We start from the raw sequence: 20,042 nt of genomic DNA on the forward strand, positions 1-20,042 counted from the left end.
TTTTTATATATATTTTGTTAAAAAAAATAGAAGGGTATTTTTACCATAAAGATATGTTACCCTTCCATTCTCATTAATAACTTTTAACCCAAAAAAAAATAAAAAAAATAAAAAACCATATGCATTGAACGATGTTGTTTCTCTTCATTCTATTTTTAAAATATTAGTTTTCAATCCTTTTTTTTTTTTTTTAATTGTTTTCTTAAATTGCCGTTCAATTACAAACAGTTGCCTGGTGAGTGGATTGCAAACATGGTGCACAAATTGGGTTCAAGAAGAGAACAATATGTCAATATCAACCCATTTATCGACGCAAAGATACAAGTAGATATAGAGGGTTGCAAAGAAAGAAAACTCAAAGAATTGAGGGATTTGAATTGTGAATCGCAAAAGAATTGTATGTAATTATATGTAAGTATTTAGAGTGATGCTATACATCATCCCTCATTCTCTTACTGTTATTCTAAAGCCTTTGTGGTGTGGTTTCTCAACTAAAAAAATCAATTTTCAAGCACTAAATGTTATGAAGAACCACGCTATATAGGCTTTTGGGAGATGGGGGGAGGGAGGGAATGTCATGTTGTACCTTATTGATGTTAAAGCACTGGCAAATTAGCGTGAAAGTACTAGTACTTGAGATGGCAATGAGAGACTTAAGAGTGTGTTTGAAATTGCATTGAGAAACAGTGTTTTTGACTTTAGAAAAAGCTTGAAAGACCTCTTTTAAAAAAAACCTCATTTCCAAGCTTTCTTAAAATGCAGTTTTGGATTTTTTTAGAGCAAAAAAGTCAAAAAAGTGTTCCTTAGATTTTTTTTTCAAACATTTTAAATGTCAAGACGCACTTTTAAAACAGCTTAAAATTGAAGGATTTTTTTTTTTCTTTCTAAATATAAAAGTTAAGCTCTATTTCTCAAAACAATTTCAAACGGACCCTTAGAGAAACATAACAAAAGACAGTGTTACACTATGCCCGTTTCATATAAGGGGGATGGCAATGAATCACGTTTAGTAGGGAGAAAAAGCGGTTACGGTTAGTAGTTATTAGCTAAAACCGTTAACACTAACCGCCTCCGCTAATTGCCTAAGCAGTTAGTGGTTAACCGCTAACCGCTTTTTAATGGAAAAAAAAATAAATTTTTTTTTTAAAAAAAAAAAACCAAGACGACATCATTTTTAGGGTAATACCCTACTACATATGATATCGTTTATAGAGTTGCATACATTTTTGTATATTAAAACACCAAAACGACGTCGTTTCATATATATATAAAATATGGTTAACCGTTTTTCAAAACTCACTAACCGTTAGCCGTAACCGCCTAAGCGGTAAGCGATTTTTCCTAACCACTTTTTAAGGCGGCTGGTGGTTAGGGGACTTAGCAGTTAGGGGGAGGTTATTAACCACCCGTCTTTTCAGCCCTAACGTTTAGAATGAGAGAAACCTTGGCATTAAAAGAACATTCAAATTAATTTTTCATGATATTAATTTTTGCAATATTAGGACATAAGAGCATCAGATTCTCTAAAACACCATATTCTTTAAAGTATAACTATCAAGAACAACAAATTCCACTCCAATAGATTCTCTTAAGATTCTTTAAATCAAGATATGGTCTCTCTTCATTAGCTTCTTCCTCTATTCTTTTAACTAAAATTTATGTATTTGAGGACGAATTGTTTGTCAAAATTCTAACATTTAATTTGCTTGCCGCTATGTACATAGGACGACCTCTACGGATTTAGAAGTAATTTTTAAAAATAAATCATTGGATTCGTAGGATTCACATTGGTAAATATGTAAATGAAAGAAGGATAGCAGAATGACAAATAGCAGTTCTCTTAAAGGATTCCTAATTCGTTTTTTGCCAAACATTAACTTTCTTGGTAGTATCCTCTGATATTGTTGCAAGGACTTTCGATATCTCTCTGCCATACATATTAAGCCAAAGAAGTCAAAATCTATGTAATACGTATGTATAGTGTGTTTGTTAAGGAAGGTGGTCTTAGTCAAACTGGAGTGCAATCTTTAATAAAATCTCTCTATTATGCTTTGAGTGACAATATGAAAAATAGTGAGCAATGCATATGTTGGCTCTGCGTCAGCACCCATTTTTTGTGTGTTCAATAGATTTTCACCACCTATGCCATTATGTTGCCCTCTTGAAATTTACATGAAAAAAGTCTGTCTTCATAAAAGTCAATTTCCATTAATAACATAAAAAGAGGTCACTTCTATCATCTTCCCTTTTTTTTTTTTTTTTTTTTTTAATAGTGAGAGTTATTTTGTATATATATATATATTTTTGACATGTTCACACAAGAAGGGGAGGGAGGATTAGAACTACTGACCTCTGCTTCATGCAGCATAATTCTTAACTGATTGAGTTATCTCTTAGGGATAGTTATTTTGTTTCTTTGTGTTTGTAATGATGGAAAATATAATGTTTTTATTCTCATTTCTATAAATTTTTGGGGACGACTGGGTCTCCATTTCTACTTCTCACGTTCCAATATATATATATATATATAAAATGTTCACCCACCTATTGCAAATGCGACGGATTCAAGGATGTTAGAAAATTACACCAGGTGGGTGAACATTATATATATATATATATATATATATATATATATATATATATATAAAATAAAGACCAGAATTTAGAGGTAGCATTTAATGTTTGATGTTGCTTCCCATCCGATGATGAGAGAATCTTTAGTAGAATATACATGCGATTAAAGTTTGCTTTTCTTTCCTAGAAACAAGCAAGTATCTTCTTTATATGTATATCGATCGTTTTCCTTGTCCTTTAATTTTCTTTATGAGTTTTGACATTTTGAAGGTAAATTATGTCATACATTTCATGTGTATTTAAGGCAAATTTTATTACTATTTTACAGTTTCCAATTCATCTGTTGACACCCTTGAGGTACCTATATATTTTAAATTGACCCTTTTCCTCCCACTTTCATTCATTTTCAATCAAATTCTTTTCTATTTCAATTACACCCACCTACCTATAACATCAATCCATGCTCTCTCTCAACTGAATCCCAAACCACCCTAACCCTTCTCATTTCACTTGAAAGGGAGATGAGTCATTCCATAATTTATATTAGATATTAGTGTATATGTTGTTTATGTTGTCACTTCATTTCATAGTCGTTCGACACCTATGCTCCTCTACCACCACCCTCATTCTCTTCCTAAGGTAATTGAAAACTCTCAATCTATGTAACTAATAGAGATAAATAATTTTAGTTTTCAACATGTTCAAACCTATTTGTTTCAATAACATACAAATGTATGCATGTTTAATCAACTGGTGGCTAATTGGGGAACCGCTCCTCTAAGCATCATCAAAATTAATGCATAGGAAGGTGAAATAAATTTGAGAAGTCTATTAATCATTATGGCTACAAGTATAATCCTCAAATTAAAGACACAGAGCAATTAACAATAATATAAGCAAACCTGATAACATCATGAAGATCTTTCTTAAGCAAAGTATGTAGTGGCAACCGTACCACTCTTGTGTTCTATAAACAGGCTTCCTATAAGAGTAATAACCGCGTAAGTCTAACGACTTAGTAAGTAAACCCCACGATAGAGTATGACCTGAGCCCATTATTATTAAGTAGAAATGAACGTGCAGTTTTGGTAAACATTTAAAAGAGATGTTGTATTCGTTAATACATCTTAGAAATATTGTTTGGTTGACAAAAGATGGTGCACTCCTGACGGTAATCGCCTAAGTATTTTAATGTAGAAAGCTAATGCTTTACAGTTCATAACTATCATATGATCTACCCGAAATATTACCCCTTCTTAGTAAGGTTGGCGTTGTCCCGAGGGACTTGTAATACAATATCGGTGTCTCGGATATTGTACGCTGCCATCTATAGCACTAGTAGCCAGATCGAGTTTGACCTTAGGTGGCCCACACTACTAATGATGTACATCCTGTAGTGATCGCCCGTTAAGGTTGCGCTAGTCACGAAACAAACATTGGATCAAAGGCCCATATAACCACACACACATTTGACCATAGAATCAAGTCTATATAATAAACTCAAGGCCATTATACCGCACGTATCAGTATACCATGTCATACAATGTATCTTATCAATCAGTTATTAAAATAGTTACCAAGTTATTACAAAAATATAGACATGCTTATATCATATGCGTACTCAGTTAGCTGAACTATCGCACGTTTTTAAGGAAAGTTTTCGTAAGTGTTTACTTACCTCGCGCACTCGTTTGAATCCTCCGACATCACAAATCTTTGCTATAACAAAATACGACACTTCGTTATGCGTAGTACTAGAGTAATCCTACGAGTATGGTACTAAGTCCTATCGAACAAAAAAGGTTGCTAGACCCTAATATTGTAGATTTGGAGCCAAGGGGTGGATGCCTTGCCTCCCGGTCGAACGCTCAGCCTTGAGAGCAAACGTTCGGCCAGTGAGTTAGGTGTCTAGGCCTAAAGCTCCAAATTGTGTTTTGAGGCTTCTATCCAATCTAATGGTTTATATATCTCATCCTAGGCTACTAAGTAGACACATGCAAAGTACATATTATGTTATCATGCAACTCAAAGCAATGAAAGAAGGGTTTAAGAACTCTTTCAAAACGTACTTGGCTCTTGTAAAGAAATAGGCGTGAAGGCTTGTCAAAACTTCTTTAAACATGAAATATTAGTAACGACAATAAAAAGACCATGGAATGGGTAAGGAGATTACCTTAGAAGGTGGCAAGAACATTAAGCTTTCTTCCTTCTCTCTCTCCAAGTCACTTCTCACACTAGGATTAGGATTTCTTTGAGGTTATGGGAGGCTGAGGGTCGAAGGCAGGAGCTTGGGGCGTACCTTGCTCTGAAAAAGTGGGGAATGGGTTAAAACTACTTTTCATGGTATCAGCGAACGTTCAGGTACTATTGGGCAAACGTTCGAGTACTATTACATGTTGAATAAAAGGGTTCAGACGTATGTTCAGGGTTATTGCCCACTAGATCAAAGACTGGTCAACGAACGTTCGAGTGGTCCCCTAGCGAACATTCGTACTTAAGTTAAGGGCGAATGTTCGTGTGGTCCCTAACGAATGTTCGGTCAGAGAGTGGAGTTTTCTAGATTTGGCTTGGAACTTCTAGAAGATGGGCTACTCATAAGGGTTTTTGGTCTTTTTTGTTTTAAAACTATGTTTTTTGAAATCATTAACCATTTTCGTAGTGAGTCATTAATATTTTAAAACATGGGTTTTTATCGGGGTATTACAATATGATATGGTACACCGGTACGTGTGGTATAATGGCCATGGGCTTAATATATAAACTTAATTCTATGGTCAACTGTTTGTGGATGTAATATATGGGCCTTGGATTCAACGGTAGTTTCGTGACCGGCACAGCCTTAACGGGTATATCACTACATAACGTACATCATTAGTAGTGTGGGCCACCCAAGGTCAGACTTGATCGGGCTGCTAATCTTATGGACGATAGTGTACAATGGTCGGGGCAACGATATTGTATTATAGGTCCCTCGAGACAGCGCCGACCCTGCTGAGAATGGGTAATATCTCAGGTAGACCATATATAATAGTTATGACTTATAAAACATTAGTTTTCTGCATTAAAACACTTAGGCAATTATCGCCGGAAGTACACCACCTTTCAATGGTAATTTCGTGACCGGCACAGCCTTAACGGATAGATCACTATATAACGTACATCATTAGTAGTTTGGGCCACCCAAGGTCAGACTCGATTGGGCTGCTAATGTTATGGACGATAGTGTACAATGGTCGGGGCAACGATATTGTATTATAGGTCCCTCGAGACAGAGCCGACCCTGCTGAGAATAGGTAATATCTTAAGTAGACCATATATGATAGTTATGACCTATAAAACATTAGTTTTCTGCATTAAAACACTTAGGCAATTATCGCCGGAAGTACACCACCTTTTATTAACCAAAGAATACTTTTACGATGTATTAACAAAGACTACACCTCTTTCAAATGTTTAACAAAATTGCACGTTTATTTCTATTTAATGATAACGGGCTCATGTCATACCCAATTGTGAGGTTTACTTACTAAGTTGCCAGACTTACACGGTTATTACTCTTGTGGAAAGTCTGTTTCTAGGACCTAAGGGTGGCACGATTGTCACTACGGACTTTACTTAAGAAAGATCTTCACACTTATCATGTTGGCTTAAGTTATTGTTATTTGCTTTGTGTCTTTGTATTGAGGATTATACTTGTCCTTGTAAGGATTAATAGACTTCTTGGATTTATTTCACATTTTTATGCATTAACTCTGATGATGCTTAGATGGGCGGTTTCCTATTTAGCCACCAGTTGGTTAAGCTAGAGTAATTGCTAAGAACCCTACTAGACTGGCCAAGGCTAGTTTTGGGAGCGTTATACTATTGACTCCTTAGTTGTTATTCTTACTATGAGTCATTCAAACCTCATCTTGGAATGACATGTTTCTCCCGTCGTTTTTGACATTCAACAATAGCTCATCTCCTTCCCAATTTGGACTCCTTATAAAGTACAGAGATGTGCAAATTCCATAGTACACTTGTTTGGAAACTTTTGCGCTAGCACATTGCCTGTATTTTCCATATGAATTAGTAGCAGCAAAGATCCTACACACTAACTCATTTCCCTTTGTATTGCTTGGAAAAATAATAATAATAGTTTCAAGTATACAAAAATGCTGCTTTAATTTGACACGTAGCTAAAAAGAAAAAACAAAAACAAAATGAAAAAATTGAAAAAATAATATATATATATATATATATAAAAGCGGGGTGGCAGGGTTGCCTCCCATTGATAGTGAGGTGGTAGGATGGCCACCCACCAATGTGCATGGGTGGAGCACCTATGCCCTCTTCGTGGATAGGTGGGTCGGCCCACCTGCCGATAGAGGAGGGGGTGGGGTCATCCCACCACCTTTTCTATGCATTGGCGGAGGGCGTGGATCGCAACCCACCTACGCACGCGACTACACTCTTACTAGTAGTAAAAGGAAGACGAAGGACAAGTGTACAAAGAAGCGATATGATAACAAAGTATACATTAAGAAGTGATTTCATCCATTTTAAACCTTAAATGGAGTAATTTAATAAATCGATCTCTACAATTATTTTTTTCTTACTAATTTTCCCTCTTTGAAGTCCAAGTAAAAATAATTTCACCGTGACATGCAATTTTTTGTAAGAAGTCTTTATGCGAAAAAGGGTGGAAATGTTGCACGAGGGGAGAGACATGACAAGAGAAGAGATCTAATTGGGGGTGTATATTAGAATAAAATTCTTTTACTGTGGCGAATATGACAATAAAATAAATTTGTGGACAAACTCATGGAAACCGTCAACGATTCCAATCCTTTTCTCCCCTGCCGGCAAGAACATCCCAAAAAAAAACAACAAAAAAAAAAAGTCAGAACCCGTAAACCATGTCACCTACGCTGTAGGAGTGGGTCCTTCAAAGTGTGATCCGGAGTCTGTTGCAAGAAAGGGATCGTGCCTTCTTAAGGAATCTCCGGAAAGAGAGAAAAAACAGAGGATTCCCACATGAAATTGTTAAGGAAAAGCCATAAAATCTGCTATAAAAAGCAAAATCTCTTACATGGGTTTCCGCTCCCTCCCCTTCTCTTTCGCTTGGGACACTCTTCAACTCGTACACATTTATTCATGCGTCCACGTCTTCTCTCTCAAAATCCAATGCTTTTCTTAATGGATTATACGCAATAAAATAACAGTATCTGACTGTCTGAGCTGTGTTTCCATGCTTTTACTGTTGGTTTTCTTTGTGGGCTTTCATGAAAGTCAACCTTTGATCCACATACAAATGTAGGCCATATCGTTAACGCCTAGTTTGAGATCAACTCTGCTCTCTCTCTCTCTCTCTCTACAACTTTTCATTGGATTTGTATATATTTTCGAAAAAAGAAATCTTTTTTTTTTTGTGCAGTTCGGCCTCTGTTTCCGAAGATTCAATTGAGATCTGTTTGTTCGAAGAAGAAATGGGATACTCAGAACATGTTGTTCCAGTAAAACTCAGGTCTTCGTAAGCTTTCCGTTTTAGTTTACGTATGTGACCAAACAGGCTACAAGCATGGAGTTTAAGAAAGTGAGGTAATTCGATCTCTACAATATACTCTGTTTTTTTTTTGTACTTTTTATTCCCGTTTTCGCTCTTGTTGTGATTTGCTTGGTGGGATTTCAAATTCATAGGTTTTACAATGATGAAAAACAAAATCCGAAATTTCCCTGGGAGAGAAACGACACCCAGAAACACGTAGAAAAGCCTTTGCCGGCATACAAGGTAGCCGCGCCTTTGTTGAAACCAGAAGGCGGTGGTATTGGTGATGGAAAACAGAGTACTAGTAAAACTTCCAAGTTTGGGAGATTGAAGGCTTTCCCAGAGAATCATAAGCTATGGCAGAAGGGAATTCTTGATCCTGGAAGTGACATTTTCCTTCAGTGGAACAGGATTTTCATGTTCTTTTGCTTGGTCGCACTCTTTGTTGATCCACTTTTTTTCTACCTTCCGGAGGTGTTAAACATCAGTGATGGTTCCTCGTGTATGACAACTGATTTGAATCTGGGAATCGTGATAACATGTTTTCGGACAATTGCCGATATGTTTTATATGTTGAATATGGTCATAAAGTTCCGTACAGCTTATGTGTCGCCAAGTTCAAGAGTTTTTGGGAGGGGTGAGCTTGTCATGGATCCGAAGATGATTACAAGGAGGTATTTAAGATCAGAATTCTTCATAGATCTCATGGCTGCACTGCCCCTTCCTCAGGTACTGCCTATTGGTTTGACTTTGATTTATGTGCAATTGGGTTCTATGGTTTTGTAGTGGTTCATAGATAATAGATGAAAAAAAAAAAAAAACCGATCTGTTATTCATTTTTGATTTAGAATTTGGTTACTGACCTACAGATAGTGTTAGTACAGTGACAGCAGGCTGCTCACTAGAAGGGGGATCTTCAAGAAAAGAAGGAGGTTAGAAGGTTCGCCGGGGGTAGATCCGGTGAGACTACTCTGACGCTCAAGTCAGTCTAGTGAGGTATGAGGAAAATTTGGCGGAGCAATAGTAGGGTTGATTAGGCATACCTGAATGAATACCCTCCTGCTCTCTTTAGAGGTCTTCGTTGCTCGCCTTTCTTCCTAGGATTTTAGAAATTCCCACTAGTAGACGTGGAGATTTCTTCCCCGAGTTTGTTAGGGGAGTGCATAACGTGAGCAGGTCGTTGGCTGAGCTGACGGAGTAGGAAATTAACTGTCGAGAGTTATACTTTGGTGAGAATGCACTCGGATCCTTGCTAGCTATTTGGTTGGCAGGCCATCGGGCCTCCTAAGCTTCAATTGTGGGTCAGCAGCCCCTTAGGCCCTTCCCTTCGACTGTGGACCGTCGGCCGTCCTAAGAAAGGCGACCTTTCAAGAGCTCGTTGGTAGTTAGGCTCTCAGTAGTTCCCCAATTTCCTTGAATGACTTGGACTAGTCGGTTTCTGGGCCTTCCAAATAGTATTTGTAAGAGCGAATTATGACATCTCTCTACTAATAGAAATCAAAACTTTCAGCATTATGCAAATGATTGGGGTTGAAGTAGCTGTTTTAAGATTCCAGTTTTTCTTCCCTTTTCCTACTATTTCTCAACATTAGCCTATTTTTGAATAAAGGAAGTGGGGAGGGGGTGCTAATCATTTTATTCACTGCTCAAGGTTTGCCACGGAGTCTTAATGCCAGATGCATAGTGGCAATCCTATGAGGAATGAAATTTACAGAATAACCATGTATCATAGAGAGATATACTTAATTCCTGCAAATTTATCAGTTCTGAAACTGAAGCAAAACTAACTTAAGCTTGTGTCTTGCTTTTGGCAGATGGTGATATGGTTTATTCTCCCAGCAATTAAACGCTCACAGGCTGATCATACTGACAATGCCCTTGTACTGATAGTTCTCCTCCAATATTTTCCCCGACTATATCTCATTTTCCCACTAAGTTCTCAGATTATCAAAGCCACTGGTGTAGTCACACAAACAGCTTGGGCTGGGGCTGCATATAATCTCCTACTATACATGTTAGCTAGTCATGTATGCAACTTTTCTTCACCTATATTTCACAACCTAGCTTCCTATTTCTTTTTAGAGTATTTCTGCAACTGTTTGACTTCTGTTTTTGCAGGTCTTAGGGGCCTCATGGTATCTGTTGTCCATTGAACGACATGCGACATGCTTGAGATCGGAATGCAGAAATGAAACTAGCCCTGTAAAATGTGTCCTTACTTACTTGGGTTGTGATACTGTGAACAAAAGCGATCGTGTGGAATGGGCAAACACTACTATTGTGTTTAATAACTGCAATCCAGATAACACTATCAGCTTCAATTATGGCATATTTCAAAATGCAGTGACAAATAATGTTGTCTCCTCTGAATTTATAGAGAAGTATCTCTATTGTCTATGGTTTGGTTTACAGAACTTGAGGTATTAGTGTTTTCTCATCATCTGTGTTTGCAGTTGTAGTGTATATCTATGATTCCTTACATTTAAGTATATGGTCTTCATTTCATCTTATATTATAGTGTCCTACACCCAAAAATCAAATTATAGGTACATAATGATATAAATTTCTCTTGTCACAACATTCTGAACTTATTGTATTGGAGGTATGAAAAAACAGATTGCTTCAGCAGAATTTTAGGTAACCTGCTAGACTAATTGGCTCCGAGGAGACCTCCCAAAACAAAAGGAAATCATCAAACAATAATGCCATTCTTAATGATGACAGAACTAGATATCTTCAATGGAGGTGAAATCCTGATTTGGAACTTTGTACAAATCCAAATTCTATTACAGACTCGGAAACCCACCTAAAGATTTCTGTTTCTTTTCTACCCTTCTTTTAATTTCATCTTTCTTCTTCTTTTCCAATTGATTTGTCACAAGTCTTCAGTAAACTAAAAGATTCCTGCATCAAATATTCTGATTCATGGCTTTGTTTGAACAACTCGTGGACTTTTTCTAAAAGTGTACTGTATCTAGAACAGAATATTGCATTTTGTCATAATTAAATGCTTGAAAAATCTACATTGGCGCATAATATTACCAGCTTATCATGTGTTGTGGAAATTTTCCCTGCTTTATTCGAATGGCTAATCAAAATAGGTCCTTTAAATGGCTTGTTTATTCAGATTTTGATGTATCTCTTTTCTTTCCCTTTCAGTAGCTACGGCCAGAATTTAACCACAAGCACGTTTATTGGGGAAACTTCTTTTGCCATCCTCATTTCTATATTGGGTCTAGTTTTGTTTGCCCATTTGATTGGAAACATGCAGGTACTATTACACCGTTATTTTCTGCATTTAACTTCATTACAGAACATGGCTATACTTATAATCCAAATTAATTATTCCATGATGCAATTAAATTCTGTTGTTCTAGCGGTTGAACTTGAAAATGATTGAATAGATCCTAAAGAACAAGATTTTTATTTTGCCAATGCCTTTATTTTCATTCTGATTGATTCTTTGAAGTTTCAGAACCTTTTCCTTCTTATGTCTTCTGCTTACATTGGCTGGATATCTTTATAGAAGGAAAGATATCTGTTTAAGTTTCTTGACAAGTGCACATCTGCATGAGCCTTTTCAGCACCTCTGTGCAAAGCAATTCTTGGAGATGTCTTGGGATATTCATAGAGGTTGGAGACAATGACAAGTGCATGAGACCATTTTCATATGTAATCATATAGGGTGCGGGTGTTGGAAATCCATTTGATTGCTAGTCTTGAACCTCTCACTATGCATATTAGTTTTGCCTATTAAAAGTGACAGTCATTAGGTCCCTTGTGTTGCAATAAATCAACATCAATCCTTGTAGATGTCATATGATATGCATTGGGAAATGTTTATTCCATAGCCAATCTTCCAGACATTCTATTTGGTGTAGACCTATCTGCAATCTCTCACTGTGAGACTAGAGGAGTGGAGGCTCAAGCGACGAGACACTGAGGAGTGGATGAAACATCGCCAACTTCCTCAAGATCTTCGAGAACGTGTCCGACGATTTGTTCAGTACAAGTGGCTTGCAACTCGAGGTGTTGCCGAAGAGTCAATCTTAAGAGCTTTACCTACAGATCTCCGTAGAGATATCCAACGCCACCTATGCTTGGACCTTCTTCTACGTGTAAGTTCTAGATCTCTTTGGACGATCTTATTCGTGCAACATGATTTGTCAAGACATGTTCCATATTTGACAACACACACACACACACAGAGATATATATATATATATATATATATATATATAATATATATATGTTGTTACTCCTAATATGGCCTAGTTGTAATATAAACTTCCATGCACTGGACTTTTTAACTGTTTACACTGAAAAGAACAAGCAATGGAGTTATTTATATTGCATTTGAGCAGTTGGTCTAGTTAGCATGGCTTTTTTTCCTGCTGATATGTTGCTAATTCCCTTGCATTATTGGCATATCTTTCCCTTCCAAAATAACGCATTCACATCTTGAGTAGAAAGGCTGTTGCTTAGCATCAAAAGCCATCAATCAAATTGAAGCAGTAGTCTCAAATTTTCTCTTTTCCCCAATTGCAGGTACCCTTTTTCTCACAGATGGACAGTCAGCTACTTGATGCCATTTGTGAGCGGTTGGTGTCATCCTTAAGCACTCAGGGCACCTACATTGTTCGTGAAGGAGACCCCGTGACAGAAATGCTTTTTATCATCCGAGGGAGGTTAGAGAGCTCAACTACAAATGGAGGCCGGACAGGTTTCTTCAATTCAATTACTTTGAGCCCTGGTGATTTTTGTGGGGAAGAGCTGCTTGCATGGGCCTTGCTTCCAAAATCTTCTCTTAACTTGCCTTCATCTACAAGAACAGTTAAGGCCCTTGTTGAAGTGGAAGCCTTTGCACTGCGAGCAGAAGATCTCAAATTTGTTGCCAATCAGTTTAGACGTCTCCATAGTAAAAAGCTACAGCACACTTTCCGCTTTTACTCTTACCATTGGAGGACATGGGCTGCCTGCTTCATTCAGGTTGCTTGGCGTCGATACAAGAAGAGGACTCTGGCAAAGAACCTTGGCATGAGAGAGTCATTCTCATATAGTGTTGATGGGCATGTAGCTGATGAAACTGAACAAGATGAGGAGGAGCATCCTGCTGCATCTTCATACGCGGCCTCGCAAGCAAAACAGAACTTGGGTGTCACAATGCTGGCTTCAAGGTTTGCTGCAAACACAAGGAGAGGAGCTCAGAAAGTCAAGGATGTTCAATTGCCTAAATTGCAGAAGCCTGAAGAACCAGACTTCTCAATGGAGCCAGAAGATGAATAGTTCTTCAACTCTTCCAAAATTACATCATATGTCATTTCCAATGGTGAAAAAGGATACCAAAAATTCAAAAACATCATTAGCTGTTTCAAAAATGTATGATACCATTAGCCTGTACTTATGTTCAGCATGTCTTGTTGAAAGTAGGATCTTCCCTTAGTTTAGCTCAATTTACAGCCAAAGGCATCTATTTGTGGTGTAAAACTTGCATTGAGTTGTTGGCTGAATATTGATATCCGTTAAAATATTGATTAAATGATTAAATTTACATATTCTTATCAACTTTAGCTTTTAAGAAAAGTGAGATTCTATATTATATCAAAGCCATTTGGCTAACGTTAGTGTTCGATCCAAATGGTCCCGTGAATTTCCTTATTTTTCTGTTTTGCTTCTCTATTTGTGTTCGATCCAAATGGTCCCATGAATTTCCTTATTTTTCTGTTTTGCTTCTCTATTTCTGTCTTTTCTCTACTTGGCCCATGTTCTAGAATCCCCAATGCACCAATTGTTGCCGAGCCTTTTGCCTGTTGCCGCATTCAACTAAATATGCATCGAAATGTTCTCAAAGTCTCCTCAATTTGACTTTGTGAAAAAAAAAAAAAAAAAAAAAAACCCAAAAACAGAGAGAATTGGTTGAAAAAAAAAAGAAGCTGAACGAGGCATATGTTTGGCCATGTAGCCCATTTAAGGCCCACAGTTGGCCCGTTCCAGCCATAGTTGTGACGACCCGCTTAATTAAACATGATTATTTTTTTTGTTTTAGAAAACATATCATGAGTAAAGCAAATTGTCATAGTGGCATGGCGATACCTCATTATGCCATGAATCCATACATTAACCTAATTGACATAATATACAAATCTTACAGTAATATATGCATCATAACTATGATTCATCAAAGTCCATATTATTACAGTGGAAACTAAATAACATTAGACATAATATATTACATCAAAGCTAACATGTAAATCTAGGTGAATAAAGTTTACATACAAAAGAATGGTTATACAAAAGTGTCACATACAACACGAGTCATATACAAAATATTATCTGTCTTAGTATATATATAAATGCACTGCAAAATGATGGACTAACAACTAGTCCGACCAAAAGACACCAAGCGCATTTCGTCCTTAGTCATCATAGTAGCCCAAATACATGGCTGCATCCTCATCAATTGCCTCTGAACCTACATTAACATTGTCATCTACATATTCATGGAACAAGCCATGACCACGCAGCGGATATATGAGTCAACGGTCTCAATAAGTACAGATATTACTGACTTTTCCAATGAGCCAACCTCCTACTACTATGTAAGTTTACAATAACGACTACATAGGTATAGCCAATAAAGTAAACATCATAATCTTTGAAGTCATTTGAAAACATACTAATTAGTTGTGGATGTATAAGTAGGCTCCAATCTTCCGCTTGGAAAAAAGATATAAGAGTAAGTCCAATGACTTACTGAGTATAATGCACACGATGTACACGTCATTATATGATGAACTCAGTTGTTTATAAATTACATACAACAATATGGGGCCACAATTCATCATATGATAATGAGTGCAATATAGATATAGTACATGTTGTAACATAATAATCATGTCATAGTTCAACTCTATATGATCTACCTGAGATATCACTACAAAAAGTAGGGCAATTAGTGACGCCTTAAATAGTGTCGTTTTGTCAAAACGACATTATTAGGCGTTGGTTAGGTGTTCAAACGACATCTCCCAAAAAGAGGTGTCGTTTGAACAGTGCAACGACACCTTTTTTTGGTGTCATTACTGTTCAAACAACACCTCTTTTTTTAGAGGTGTCGTTTGAATACTGAAATGACTTACCCATAGTGACCCAATTTCACTATCTCTCTCTCTCTCTCCAACCTCCTCATTGAGTGCCGTGGCCGCCACTTCGTCCTTCTCAGCTACTTCGGTGCAACGACACCCTTTTTTGGTGTCATTACTGTTCAAACAACACCTCTTTTTTTAGAGGTGTCGTTTGAATACTGAAATGACTTACCCATAGTGACCCAATTTTACTATCTCTCTCTCTCTCTCTCCAACCTCCTCATTGAGTGCCGTGGCCCCCACTTCGTCCTTCTCAGCTACTTCGGTGCGCCGTCCACCTCAACTACATCTGCCAATCTACCTATAGGTATCTATCTCTCTCTCTCTCTATCTCACACACACACATACTGATATATATGCACACACACACACACCAAGGAGGGGGTGGAAGGGCAACAAATAAAATGATTGAAAATATTATGCAGGGATATGGGGATAGGATGATTAGGTGGTATAAGCACCTGCCATTAAAGGTATGCAGTAATTAAGATTAATGATAATTAATAAAATGAAAAATGTCTTAATGATAATAAGTAAATATGAAAGGGATAGGGCAATCAGGCGGTAATCCACCTTGCAGGAATGCAGTGCAATATAAAAGTAATTAAGAGTAAGCGCAAAATTGGAGTGAATAAAGGAGTAATAATCTAAAATTTTAATAACTGCAAACTTATTATTACTGCAACAAAGATTACTTACAGAAGTAATAACAAGGCAGAATAAAAGGAATAGTAGTAGGAGTACAGAAGCAAAGCAGGAAACAAGTAGAGTGGTTGAGAGGCTTAGAGTATTTCAGAACTGGGTGAAAGCTTCTGCCTCAACAATAAGGGAGTTTGTCCTTTTATAGGCGAATTCCAATTGGTAAAATAAAATTACACCAGTAAAATTTAATGGCAAAAGTAAATTCTTCGCAGAACTGTAATGTCGGTAGACAAAATAGTCAATAGTGAAAGTAAAAATAATAATTTCTTCAGTAGTAGCAGCAGCAGAGTAAGGCAATAATGGCAGCACTATAGTGTCGGCAGACAAAATAGTCAATAGTAAAAGTAGCAAAGATAAAGGCTTCAATCGGTTGTCGGTGAAAGTTAAATTAATCAAAGACTTCAATAATGAACAGCAACATCAGTTATGACAAGTAAATCAATTGGTGAATTCAGTAGCATCAATCCAGGAAAATAAAGACAGCAGTAGCTTCAATAGTGAAGGCAAAAACAACAGCATCAATAATATTACAGATCTTCAAGTCCAGGGAAATAATCGTCAGGGCTATAACTGGAATTCCCAAACCATTCTCTTTTTGGATCAATAGTAGCTTCAGAAGATGCTTCAGATTCTTCTTCATCATCTTCGTCTGAGTTATCATCCAGAGATTTCAAAAAGGCTTTCAATATTTCCTTCTTTTTCTTAGAAGATTTTTTCTTCGAAGAACCAGAGGAAGTAGCAGCAGTAGGGGAAACAGTAGCAGTGGTCTCCTTGGGAGTAGGAGAAGATAAGAAAACACTGGGAGTTACTAGTTTAGAAGCAATCTTGGAAGGTGAAACTTGAATTTTTGGCATTTGGGCCAATTTTGAAACGGTATCACCAATAATATAAGTTTGTGGGAATTTGTCCCACCATTTAACATACCAATGACGTTCAAGCTTATCACCATTAATGACATATTGCCATTTCAGGATCCAAGGAATCTTGTATTTTCTGACAAAATGTAAAATGTGAGCAAACTTTGCACCATGATCATCGATTCTGTAGTGATTCTTGAAAGTACTAAAAGCTTCAACAAGTTTGAGGGGGAGGATATTTGGGATGAGTCCAAAATTCATCCACCATTTGGAGAACCAGAGAGGGAGAACACCTCTGAATTCTTTATCAAAATTAATGAACCAAGAATGGTCAAATTTGGGATTCTGGAAAAGCATAAATTTAGACCAAGCCTCTATGTAATCATAATAGCAATAGGAAATATTATCAAAACCGGCTAGATTTCGTGGCTTAGTGGGATGATCTCCCCAATCTTGTTCAGAAATGATTTTGTCAAAGTAAACACTGTGGAAAAGTGATTTTGCGGATTTAGTCTTGCAATAAATAGGCTTGAAACGGATAGATTTTGTTTGTAACAAAATATAGGCATTAATTCCTAATCTAGTCAAAGGCTTAACAGCAACTTGAATAGATCCAATATGTAAAAATTTAAATCCTTTACTAAGAGAATCATTAACAAATTTTTTATTAAACAATTGGTCTATTTCATTATTGCTAGAAATAGCAAATGTTTGTTCAACAATTTTATTAGAGTATTCAGCATTAAAAGTGGATTTTAACGAAGAAGTGGTGTAAACTTCCTTTGTAAAAAGTTTAGGGATATTCCATTTATCAAAATTAAAAGAATTATCATCTTCAATAGAGAAATGTTCAATATTAACAACATCAGGTGGTAAGGAAGACCTAGAGCTAACAGAAGAACTGGATCTTCACATCTTTGTAAACTAAACTCTCAAAAGCTAAAATTATCACTCTCTAAACTTGTGCTTTCTTTTAAGAACCTGAGTACACATACCTTGAGCCAAAACTAACCCTTCACCTATGCCCAAAAATGCCAAACCTAAGCAAGACAAGGGTCTTAAGAGGTCAGCCGAAGCTAGACCGACGGGGTGGTAGGTTTGAAACTAAAAGAAGAACACAGAATAGAAAGATCAAACAATAGCAGGTGGAAGAGAAGATAAACAAGTAACAATAGATCGCAAAGCAATATATTTTGGACTCATCCCAAATATATATATAGTTAATTCATATATAAACATATATAATCATATATAATTCATGTTCATATGGTACAATTTGTTTCTATGTAAATGTTTGGACTTGAGTTTTGATATGGATATTATGAATTTTGAACTTGAGTTTTGATTTTGAGATTATGAGTTTTGGACTTCGGTGGAAATTGAGATTGTATAGAGTTGAGTTTTTAATTTGGAGTGAATGTTTTGAATGTTATGATGAGGTTTATTTGGAGTGAAAGTAATGGGGAATTGTAATGTTATGTTTTCTTTGAGGTTTTGTAATGTGATATTATGAGTTCTAATTTGTAATGTTATATCAGGTTTTGTTATATCAGGAATTGTAATGTTACAATATTATGAGGCTTTAGGAATTGTTATATTAGGTTGTGAGGAATTTTTATATCAGGTTTTGTAACAAAAAAATAAATAATAATAATCAGAAATTTTTTTCTAATAATATATGAAAAATAAAAACAAATTTACCCAGGAAACAGTTTAGTGTGATAAGCACCGAATGTTGTACATTCAAGCCCCTTAATTTGCATATGTTAATTCCTTAGTGTTGTTATTTGTTTGATTTTGTTTTGTTTTTATGTTTTCAGGTTATAAATAAAGATGCAATTAATTCCATTCATTTTGGGCTTAAAAGCACACTTTGAGAAGACCTAGAAGATATGATTAAGCTTAACCAATCATGGTTAAGTTTAAATCAAATAAAGGAAAGGATTAATTCGGAATTTCTCAAATTGGAGTCAAAATCGGATTGGATTCAATTTTGGGATTCTGCATACGTCTCGGTATTTTGGCCATAACTTTCAGCTCAAATATCCGATTAAGGTGATTCAAGCGGCACTGGAAAGATAACTCAAATTTCTACAAATCATTGTGAAATAGCATTTTCCTAATTCGGAGCGCCGCATTGCCAAAATCGCCCCGCAAGATAGGAACGCAATTCTGGGCGAATCCTATTCCGATTTGGACTTAGGTTTTCTTTATCATAATTGGACTTGGACTTAAATCTCCGAAATTTATAGGATTCCTAGGGCTCCTAGGACTCTCCTAAGCCCTATAAATAGGCCTCTAAGCATTGAGAAAAAACACACCGCTTCTAGAGCAAAATTCAGTAAATTGTCTATGGAGCTTAGGAGATCATGAGCGGCTAAACCCCTTCGTGGGGTGTTGATGTAACCCTATCCAAGCATAATGGTTTGATTGTATTTAATTTCTAGATTTTTAATTTATGCATGTTGATTGTATAACTATGAGGATTGCTACAATTGATTTATGTTCTTAATTATTAAATGCAATTGTTCTTAAATTCCAATATCAATATTTGTGAAATTCTTCTCTTGTCTTAGAAAGTATTTTACTTTTATTAAAATCAAATCATTCTTGTTTTCTGTGATTATGAGGATGATGGTTATACAATTAGTTTAATTGACATATGATCAATAGGATTTGATAGGTCATGCCTAGGGAAGACGGATTGTACTACACCCTAGTTTAGTGTAATTTAGGTAGACAATCCGTGCCAACCGAAGATGGGTTACACTTATTCATTGATTGTATGTATCCTTTTAAAGAATTTGATAATTTATACCTAGGGAAGACGGGTCGTACCGCATCTTAGTGGTTAGGTGGACGATCCGTACCAACCGAAGATAGATTATGCTTATTCTTTAATAAGGTAGTTTCTTGTTTATTTATAACATGCATATAATGAATTTATGGGATTAATTATGATTAACCATTGTTGTGCGGATAGAGGTGAAGTCAATACCCTACTCTCTCTCTCTCTTATTTTAAATCTCTTTTATTTTCATGCACTTTTAGTTTTAAAGAAAATCAAATCAATTCTCTTTTTAATTAAGTTAATTTTAATCTTTCAAATTTTGATAATAAAACCTCTGCAGTCCTTGAGGTTTGACACCCTCTCTATAGCCGTATCTTACAAAGATTCGTCCTATTGCGAGTGGTTATTTTTATAATTGATATTTTTGGTCACAAAAATACCACATC

General features: G+C 36.2%; 2 protein-coding genes across 2 annotated transcripts in view; both read left to right on the forward strand.

Moving 5' to 3' along the window:
* Positions 1–7,693: 7,693 nt before the first annotated feature.
* On the forward strand, positions 7,694–13,617 carry LOC132189636 (probable cyclic nucleotide-gated ion channel 14). Its single transcript, XM_059604386.1, has 8 exons — positions 7,694–7,869; positions 7,991–8,154; positions 8,254–8,830; positions 9,916–10,128; positions 10,220–10,521; positions 11,261–11,372; positions 11,983–12,219; positions 12,650–13,617. Exons 2-8 carry the CDS (start codon positions 8,135–8,137, stop codon positions 13,385–13,387), a joined length of 2,199 nt encoding a protein of 732 aa, XP_059460369.1. The 5' UTR covers positions 7,694–7,869; positions 7,991–8,134; the 3' UTR covers positions 13,388–13,617.
* A 4,647-nt stretch (positions 13,618–18,264) lies between these two features.
* The window catches only part of LOC132190834 (cyclic nucleotide-gated ion channel 17-like), a 2,466-nt gene continuing 688 nt past the window's right edge, over positions 18,265–20,042 (forward strand). Inside the window, exons 1-2 of the mRNA XM_059605869.1 lie at positions 18,265–18,274; positions 18,344–18,429. Coding sequence (XP_059461852.1) covers positions 18,265–18,274; positions 18,344–18,429 — 96 coding nt within the window. The remainder of the gene's footprint in view (positions 18,275–18,343; positions 18,430–20,042) is intronic.

The sequence above is a fragment of the Corylus avellana genome, chromosome ca8 (assembly GCF_901000735.1).
Source record: "Corylus avellana chromosome ca8, CavTom2PMs-1.0".
NCBI classification, from domain to species: domain Eukaryota; kingdom Viridiplantae; phylum Streptophyta; class Magnoliopsida; order Fagales; family Betulaceae; genus Corylus; species Corylus avellana.